This window comes from Cricetulus griseus, chromosome 6, assembly GCF_003668045.3.
Source record: "Cricetulus griseus strain 17A/GY chromosome 6, alternate assembly CriGri-PICRH-1.0, whole genome shotgun sequence".
Taxonomy (NCBI): Eukaryota; Metazoa; Chordata; class Mammalia; order Rodentia; family Cricetidae; genus Cricetulus; species Cricetulus griseus.
Window position 1 is genome coordinate 89,419,388 of NC_048599.1, and position 10,824 is coordinate 89,430,211.

The following is a 10,824-nucleotide window of genomic DNA, read 5'->3' on the forward strand; positions in this document are numbered from 1 at the left end:
GCACTCTTGCCCTGGACTCATGGGGAAGGGCCCAGGCCCAGCCCACGATGATGTGGTGGACTTTGCGGAGCCCTGGTTGAGGGCCCTACCCTGCCTGGGGAGTGGTGGGTGGATGGGGTGGGGAGTAGGTTGGGGGTGGGGAAGGAGGGATGGGGGTGACGGGAGAGAGAGGGAGAAGGGATCAACATGTGAAACAGTCTTGTTCCTAATTTGAACTAATAAAAAATGCAAAAAAGAAAAAATTCCATAAAAGAAGAGAAAAAAAAGAAAGAATTTATGCCAAACTGAATGTTCTTTACCATAAAAAAAATATTTGGTTGCTCACCATATTCAAAGAAATTAAGCAAAATTGTGAAAATACATAATTCATAAATTATACTTAAGCAAAATCTTTAGCCATCAAAAAGATATTAAATGACTTTGTAAATTAAAATATGTACTGTATCTACTTCATATGTATTCTTTTATTTCAAGTGCTTCTGTCAGATTTACAGTAGAAGTACCTATAAGGAAGAGAATGGTCATATCTATAAGGTAGAGATGGTTCATGAGGACTGATAGATTCTTGATAATTATAGCTCTACCATTAACCTTTAATTTACTGTCATTTTATAAAAATTTGTAATAGTAAATCTTTTAATCTTTGAAAGTCAATATTAAGTGTATTTAGCTTGCTCTTTAACCACAAACATAAAGTTTGCTTTAGCACATAGTGGGAATTTCTGAATGTTGTGTGGTTACACTCAGAAGTGAATGGATACATTATGAAAATATATGATTCTTCCATGGGGTTATTTGGATATTTCAAGTTAAATTTAATAAGAGAGAAATTTAATTAAATGTTGTAAAAGATAATTTCTCAGTAGGGAAATCAACAGGTCCCTGGATAATTAACAAATACCCAGAGTCATTGTTGTGAATTCTAAGCTATTTATGGAACAAGCAAGAAATTGGATTCATTCAAGCCCTCAGATGCATAACTTCAAAAGGAAGAGACACTTAGAAGGGCACTTCATTGCAGTTTGCTTGTTAACCCAGCAGAACAGGAACTCTTTTCTCATTCTCGGTGAGTGGATTGAACCAATCTTCATGGTATCAAATTAGTTCTACTGATTATTCCTGATGTCTTCAGTTTTAAATGCAGACACAATTAGGATCATCATATTTACACCCATTTTTGTAATTTCATGTATTCCAATCAGCCCTGTTTCTATTTGTTATTTCCATACTAATGAGAAATCTGAGGAAAATGAGAATTTTAAAAAATTTGTCAAGTAGAATATTATTGCAGCAAATAGTTTGTTATCTAGCTTTTTGTTTTGAGCAGAGAGATAATGTAAAAAGTAAATATGAATATTTCATATAAAATGGCATTTAAAGGAGTTTCCAGTTATTCAGCAAAGTCATGTCACCTTCCCTAGTTTTTATGCAGTCACAATTTCATGTTTTCTATAGCTATGTCATTATTATATTACTTGTATTATACAGGAGAAGATTTGTCCCACTGTGACTCCCCTTAAGAGCTGACAGTGAAGCAAATAAGCTAACCTTTTGATAGATGGTTGTAGAAAACACATAACATAATGAAGAGAGAGAGAAAGATTGAATAATATGTGAAACAGAATGGATCGCTGCTATTAACAAGTGAAATTCAGGCTCAAAATATATCTCAAGAAATTCCTCAGGGTACCTCTAAGGAACTGTTGAGGGAAAAGGTCTTGACCTATTCATTCCTCTCCTTTATTGCTCACATATTAGTCTTTAACACCTTAAATCCCATATTCTTTGCAGGTGTTTTTTTTAGTGTAAGAAGGAAGAAACAAAATTCTCATATATATATATATATATATATATATATATATATATATATATATCACCATTTTTGCAGGCCAGTGCTAAATGACTCAATATAGTAAGTGCAGGAGCTAGAGACAATTATTCACATTCATACCAATAGTAGGAAGAGACAGCAAATGTGAAATTAGGAATAAGCATGTATTTAGGCTAATACAGATCATTGTAATAGGGTGGATTTTCCTTTATATTAAATTTGCTTTGCTCTCATCAATGATGGCCACATGTCTGTAAAAAATTACTGATCAGATGTATATATGTTTTCCATTTCATTCAGTTTGCCCCTATAAACTCCAAAACATTTGGTGCTGCTTTTTCTCATATGATGTACACAATTCAATCAAGAATTTCCATCCTGATATGGTTTTCAGAAAGAGATTTAAGAGTACCACATCAGTAAAAACAAATGCCCTGGCAGCGACTACAAGTCAGGAGATCAAAGGTTCTGAGTTTCCTGTTTCAGGAACCAGACTGAGGTCAAACATTTAATATCATGTAATAGAGTTTTGAAACATCTTCTCAGTCTATTCTAGGACATCCCTTTTCCTCTGCTATCATTCATCAAATTTAAGAGACATTGTCATCCAAGTATGTTATAGCTGATATAATTTTCACACATCACAAATAAAAATGTGGAAGTACTTTGGAAGTTTGAGGAGGAAGACCTACTCACACTCTTGACTGATGCTAGTTATATGACAGGGATATCTGAATAAACAGAAGTTTGACCAAAAATTTGAGAATCTTAAATATTGAGATATAATGGATACATGCAATCTTAAAGTAATTAATGTTGTGAATAACATAAATGTTTGAGGAGAAATTATAAATAATTTTGGAAATGTAAATCATTTTGTCCCTAGTAGAAATATACTTAATAGTATTGACTGTATATTCAAGGTGATATTTGCTGAAATTTATGTTACACAGTTTTATCCTAAAATTACAAATGACAGTAGCATAGATAAAATAGAATTTTAGTTTATTTATTTATTTTACATCCCTCTCCCACATCTCCTCCCAATTCAATTCATTCCCCTGTTCCCCTCTGTCCTCTTCCAATTAACTCCTCTTCTTCTGATTCTGATCAATAAGGATAAAATAGATTTTAAGAGGGCAGGAAACTTAAGAAACGCAGTTTAGTGGTAGAGATTGATCCTGTTATTTGGGATCAATTTTCAGTACTAAACTACTGTCCAAAGGAATCATCAGAAGGCACATGATAATGAATTGTGGGTTCACATTAAAATATAAGTCTCACAGATATACATTGCACACTTTAGATGTAATCATGATATATAGAATCTATACATTATCACATTTTCCAAATTTGAAAGTGAAAACAATTTATACTTATTCCATGTAATTCACAAATGTATACTTCAAATCATATTTATCTATTGAGATGAAGTAGTGGATTTTGTTTTTATTTTATACACTGGGGGTGGGCAACTTTCCTGAGTTTTTCAGATATATTCCATGAAATGTATGTCAGAAATAGGGGTGTTTTTACATTTGAAATTTTCTATTTCTAGCAATAGTTACTCTCCTAGGAAGCTGAGCCTGATGCAGTTTTTGGGCAACTGAAAGTTCTTCCTTCTCTTGCTTCTTTGCTTAATTTCTTTGAGTAAAATGTTTTTGGGTTTTCTCACTTTCTCACCTCAGTTACTCTAATTGCTAAATTTTATATCATAGTTTAGTGATTTTGGTTGTTACCACCTACATAATAGGGAACCCATGCGCTTCAGATCCTTAACCCAATCTTTGGTGTAACAGGTAACTTCCTGAATCTCAGTGTGCTTTGAAGATCTCTCCGAATAAACATTTCCTTAACAGTCTAGATGGAGAAGCAGAACCTCTCTGTGCTTAATGAGTTCCTTCTCATGGGTGTCACAAACCGTCCTGAACTACAGGCTCCTTTTTTTGTACTGTTCTTTCTCGTCTATGTTGCCTCAGTGGTGGGAAATTTGGGCATGATCATCCTTACCAAGTTGGATGAGAGGCTACAAACACCTATGTACTTTTTTCTCAGACATCTGGCTTTCATTGATTTTGGTTACTCAACAGCTGTTGGACCCAAAATGTTGGTAAGCTTTGTAACCAATGAAAATACCATTAACTACAACTGGTGTGCCATTCAGCTAGCTTTATTCATCTTCTTCATCATTAGTGAGTTATTTGTTCTGGCAGCAATGGCCTATGACCGCTATGTGGCCATCTGTAGCCCCCTGCTGTATACAGTAATCATGTCTCAGAAAGTATGCTGGGTATTGGTGACAATCCCCTATCTCTTCAGTGCCTTTCTATCTCTGATCACCACCATCAAAATTTTTATTTCATCCTTCTGTGGCCATAATGTCATTAGTCACTTCTACTGTGACAGTCTTCCTTTGTTGACCTTGATCTGTTCAGGCACACATGACATTGAGCTTATAATATTGATCTTCTCAGCATTTAATTTGATTTCATCCCTTTCTGTAGTTCTTGTGTCCTACATATTGATCCTTGTGGCCATCTTCAGGATGAACTCTGCAGAGGGCAGACACAAGGCCTTTTCTACCTGTGGGTCTCACCTGACAGTGGTAATTGTATTATATGGGACTCTGTCTTTTATGTATATACAGCCAAAATCTAATCACTCTTTTGAGACTGATAAAATGGCCTCTGTGTTCTACACATTAGTAATCCCCATGTTGAATCCCATTATTTACAGCTTGAGAAACAAAGAGGTAAAAGGTGCCATTCAAAAGCTATGGAAAAACTTGTGCAAAGTTTGTATTTAAAATGCAGCAGAAAGGGGAGACAGCCTAGAAGCACAAAGCTTGACTAGCATGTGCACATCCATGCTTAAAATCTTGATTCATACAAGAATTAGGTAAATAAAACAAAATTCAACATGAAATGTTTGCTTAATAAATTTGATTGTATACAAGTGCATATAATATGCACTAGACTTGTGAATGCACTGGACTAAAAAGCCATTGTGAATTTTAAATGTTTTTCTTGTTTTCAATATGAAGTTTATTAGTATTTGCTCTAATTTTGGTATTAATCTTGTTTTCACAAGTTCCATGATAGTGTCTGAAGTCTGCCACTGTTCTTACACTGACAACTCCCTCTGTTGAAATGGAAATATTCATGTATGTACCTCACTTTAGACTTTCTTTGGCTAAAGACCTTCTCATGTATCTAAATGTGCATTTTTAATTATTATATGACATCCTTGTAGAAGTACATATCATACTAGCAGGCTGATATATATAAAAAGAATAGTTTTCATACTATGATCTTCACATATTCTCTGAAAAGAGTATTGGTGTAACACTTACCTAACAATTCAAAGTATAAATGAGATCTGATCCATTTATACCATTCTTGAATATCTGCACAGAGACATGAAAACAAGAATAAAACAGGCATCTGAATATTAATGTTCATTCTCATATTTTTACTACAGTTAGGAGAAGAAATCAGTATCACTCCCTAACAATAGTTGGATGGATAAAGACCTGTGATCTATATATACAATTATCGTGGTCATAAAGAAAAGTGAAATATGTCACAAAGGAAAAATAACAGAACTATAGATCATTGTGTTAAGCAATAAGCCAAACTCATAAACATGAGTATTGTATAATTCCTCTCATGTGGAATCTTTTCAAAAGTTATAAAAGTAAAAATGAGATCATTAGAGAATAGGAAGGTGAACAGGGGAAAGGGAAAGTGAGGTGAGGGTGGTCATATATTGCAGTAAGGAAATAACATCAAAACGTGTTTGTGAAAATTTGATGAAAAATGTTGATTTGTAAACATTAATAGATATTAATTAATAAATGTGGCAATAATTAGTAGATATGATGGTATATTATATTTCTTATGATAATTGTCTCTTTGGAGTTCTATTAAGTATGATATTTACAGTTTAAACAAAGGCTTATATGATTTGAATAAAAATGCCAGTGCAAACAGATATTGCTTAAACTTGAGTAAAACAATGACAGCAAAAGATATGCCAAAGAAAACAGGGGAAAACAACAAGGTCTCAAGCACAGGCAAAGATAGAAATTCTCAGGGAAGATTAGACCAGTTGGTTATCTAACACTGAGTGATGAACCCTGAAAGCATACATATAAATATTTTACAGACTAAGAAGGATATATATATATATATATATATATATATATATATATATATGAAACAATTCACAAAAAGAGGCAGCGAATTTGAAAGAGATCAAGAAGGAACATGACATGAGACATTTTTAGAGGAAAGAAGGGAAATGAAAAATGATGTAATTATATAATAAATTCTAAAATAAAGTAAAAATAAAATGAAAGACGTAAAAATATTGTTCAAAAGTTGTCAAAGAAATTATGATGTAAACTTTTAAATGCAAGTAAAATTTACTATACACTTAGAATATGTTCATCATAGTAAAGATAAATTATCTACACATGTCACAAATATACTCATTCTGGTTTGGAAACAGCTGTATCTACCATGGCAATAGCCTCATCCACAGTTGTTTTCCAATGTTTGTTAAAGGCAAGTCAGCTTCACATGGCTGCCAGATGACCCTAACATACTGACATCCCATATATTGTCCACATCTATGAGAGTTAGTATTCATGAGTGATTTTTTATATAAGCAAAGCTCTTTCCACTCTCTGATGAGCATTATAAGAGTTAACTCTTTCTATACAGCCATTAAAATGGAAGGCATACCTCAATAAAGCCAGCCTGTGAGTTATATTCTTTATTGTTTATTTTCCCTAATGACTAGTAGAGTGGGCTAAACTGGTTCAAGTGAACACTCATGCTTCATAGCCCCAGTCACACATGGAAATATACAGATTATACACAAATAATTCAAAAAAGAGCACTGAGTAAAAGAAAATCTGAGAGAGACAAAATGAATTTAATCAAAATATATTGAATTAAATCGCAAACAACTAATAATTCCTTTCCTTAAAATGAGTCCTGAGGCAAAGTGAGAGGACTACAGAAAAGTGTTGAGAGCTGAGTGTACAAGCAACTATAAACATGCCATGAAAGTAACAGACATTGGGGCTAAAGAAAGATGAGCCTAAGAAGTGAGAAAAGTGCCAAGAACCACAAGGATAATGGCAGAAACTATGAGAATTACTAGATGAGGCCTGAATACTGAAGATGCTACACCCAAGGTTTAGAACTGTGGGCTCACTAATGGCCCATGATGATCACTCAGAATATTAACAACACATGGGGCTAATAAACCACATTAGAGCTGTTAACCTGCAAGAGTTACATTATCTTATTAGCAATTTCATTCTGAATTGAACAAAAACATAAAATTAAATACCTCAAACAACTGGTAATACAATCATCATGGAGAACAGTTTGCAGGCTCTCACTAAAAAAAGAAAAAGGGAAGACGGGTTGTGTATCATATGACCCAGTTATTTCAATCCAAGCTGTGCATACAAAGGATTAAAATAAGAAAATAAGCATCTCCAAGAGATAGTGGTATACTCATGGTGATGAAGATTTTGTTTAATGTGAAACATATAAATAGATGAATGGTTAAGCAATGTGTGTATATGTGTACATGTGCACGTTTATTTGCATAATGTCCTGCCATTTGCTGCAAAACAAATAGAACTGGACCCTGTTTTGTAATATGATACAACGCAGATACACAAAGGCAAATATGAAAGTAATTTTATTTATATGAAAACTAGAAAATGTGAATCAATGTAAATTGCTGGATTCTGTGGAGGATGGAGGATAGGAGATAGTGGAAGTTCATAGAGTGTATCATCACAGTTATGTAAGTAAAATAAGTTCAAAGGTTCAGTATCTCCAGATTACACAGCTATAGGTCTCACTTACTTAATAAAATCCATATTAATTACTTTTCTGCTGCTGTGTTAAAATTCTGCAATCGAAGGGAAAAAAGTCCATCTTGGAGGGGGAGCTGAAAGCAAGGTGGTTAGAACAAAAGCTGAGGTCTCACAATTCAAACATCAGGCAGGAATCAAAGAGCTAACTGGGAACTGAGCAAAGCTTTTGAAACTTCAAAGCCCACCCCCAGAGTTGTACTTCCCCCATCAAGACTGTATCTGTTAGATGCCCTGAAACAGTGCCATTAACTAGAAACTAACTGTTAGGTGCCAGAGCCCATGGAGGCTTTCAAACCACTGAGAATGCTTTGCAAATAACTAGAGAGAGAAATTGGAGTCAGAACTCATAGAGGTGAGCATCACTCAATGCTCAACAAGGAAGGTTATTCTTCCAATAGATGGAAATTAAGAGACACCCTCAAGCTGGAAAAATATTCAAAGAATGAAAGACTTTGAAGCACTCAGCCCTAAATGTGATGTCTTTCTCAAACACCTTTCCTCAAAGACGGGGGAACTATGCAGAAGGAGGTGGAAAGATCTTAGGAGTAAGAAATGACAACCCAAAGGAAACAGCGTCTTCTAGACATAATAGTACAAGTACACTTGAACTTACTGAAGCTGGATAGCATGCACAAGAATCATACAGGGTAAAACCAGACAGGTACATATATAACTTAATAAGGTTATTACAATATACATAAAACAAGCACAGATTAAAACCTGACAAATTTCCAGTATGAAGAATGAAAGTTGACACAAAGTTCCAACTTTAACCAAGAAACTATTTATAAATGATACTGGATGGTAGAGAAGAAATAAGTTTCTTCAATGGACTGATACTTTTTATGTCAGTCATATTGCAGAATAGTCCCTGTCCCTAGATCCAAGACAAAGCAGAGTCTATCTCTTTTAATTGAATGCTTTTTGTTTTATTTTGTTGTAGTATTTTTGTTTTGTTTATTTTGTTTTCTTAACTTCTTTTTCAGTTTTTGATTTTTGTGTTTTTTTGTTAACTTTTAGGGGTTGTCTTGAAGGAGAGAGAGAGAATATGAAGTTGGATAGGCAGGGAGGATATGGGAGGATATAAGTTTATTATCTGAGGAAAAAACATGATCAAAATATATTTTATAGAATAAACATATCTATAAATACCTATATTTCATTATATCTACTGGATATTAAACATGTATATTCCATTTCATGAAGGATCAAATTACCTTTACGTGATTACTTTACGCATTATTTTTTCATAGATAGTCTGCAGACAGCAAGTATGATTCATTAAATTGAATGATACCTATATTAAAACCTTAGCACATTTATGTTAGGCTTCATTCCAGAGATTTAGGGATAATTCATCATACACAAGTCTGTCAATGTAATTCATCATATAAACAATCTGAAAGAAAATATGCACATGGTCATTTCATTAGATGTTGAAAATGCCATTGGTAAAATCCAAAAACCCATCAATAAGTATTACAATACTTATTACAATAAGTATTACTAATACAATAAGTATTACAAAGATCAGGGATACAAGAGACACACCTAAACATAATAAAGGCAATAAACAGCAAACCTATAGCTAGCATCAAATTACATCAAGAGAAACTCAAAGCAATTCCACTAAAATCAGGAACAAGACAAGGCTGTCCACTCTCTGCATATCTATTCAATATAATAATTGAAGTTCTACCTATAGCAATAAGACAACTAGAGGAGCTCAAGGGGATACAAATTAGAATGGAAACAATCAAAATATTATTATTTGTATGTATGATTCTTTACATAAGCCACCCCAAAAATACTCCCAGGGGACTCCTACAGCTGATAAACACCTTCTCCAAAGTAGCCGGGATACAAGATTAACTAAAAAACAAAACAAAAACCAAATCAGTAACCTCCCAATATACAAACAGCAGACAGACTGAGAAAGAAATCACAGAAACAATACCCTACACAATAGCCACAAATAATATAGGATATCTTGGAATAACTATAATTAAGAAAATGAAAGACTTGTATGATAAAATTTTCAAGTCTTTGAGGGAAGAAATTAAAGAAGATATCAGAAGATAAAGATGTCCCAGGCTCATGGATCAATAGGATTACCAGAAAAAATGGCCATCCTACCAAAAACATTCTACAGATCCAACACAATTCCCATCAAAATTCAACACAATTTTTATAGAAATGGAAAGAACAATTTTCAATTTCATATGAAAAAACAAAAAACACAGGTTAGCTAAAAACAATCCTATACAATAAGAGAACTTCCTGAGATATCATCACCCTTGATTTGAAACTGTACTACAGACCTATAGTAATAAAAACAGCATGGTATTGTCATAAAAACAGACACATTGACCAATGGAATCAAATAGGATACCCAGAAATCTACAGGTCTATGGACACTTGATTTTTGATAAAGAAGACAGAAATATATGATTGAGAAAAGAAAGCATCTTTAACAAATGGTGCTTGTCTAATTGGATGTCAGCATGCAGGAAAATGCAAATAGATTCCTATCAATCACACTGTAAAAAAACTCAAGTCTAAGTGGATCAAAGATTTCAACATAAAACCAGATACAATGAACCTAATAGAAAAGAAAATGGGGAATAGTCTTGAACATATTGACACAGTGACAACTTCCTGAAAAGAACACCAAAAGCACATGCAGTAAGATGAGCAAAACATAAATGGTACCTCATGAAACTGAAAACCTTCTATAAGGCAAATAACCCTACCAAAATGACAAAAAAAAGCAGCCCACAGAATGGGAAAAGACTTTCAGCAACCCCAGACACAATAGAGAGCTGATCTCCAAAATACATAAAGATCTCCAGAAACTAGATATCAAATACCAAATAACCCAATTAATTACCTAAGTGATGAAGACCTTTCTCATTCTGTGGGCTGTCGTTTGTCTAACTGACTATGTCCTTTGCCTTACAGAAGCTTCTCAGTTTCAGGAGGTCCCATTTATTAATTGGAGATCTCAATGTCTATGATACTGGTGTAATGTTCAGGAAGCAGTCTCCTGTGCCAATTCGTTCAAGGGTATCTCCCACTTTCTCTTCTA

At 33.8% G+C, this 10,824-nt stretch overlaps 1 protein-coding gene across 1 annotated transcript; it reads left to right on the forward strand.

Moving 5' to 3' along the window:
• Positions 1 to 3,695: 3,695 nt before the first annotated feature.
• On the forward strand, positions 3,696 to 4,637 carry LOC100771209 (olfactory receptor 8K3). Its single transcript, XM_027421192.1, has one exon. It carries the CDS (start codon positions 3,696 to 3,698, stop codon positions 4,635 to 4,637), a length of 942 nt encoding a protein of 313 aa, XP_027276993.1.
• Positions 4,638 to 10,824: the final 6,187 nt, after the last annotated feature.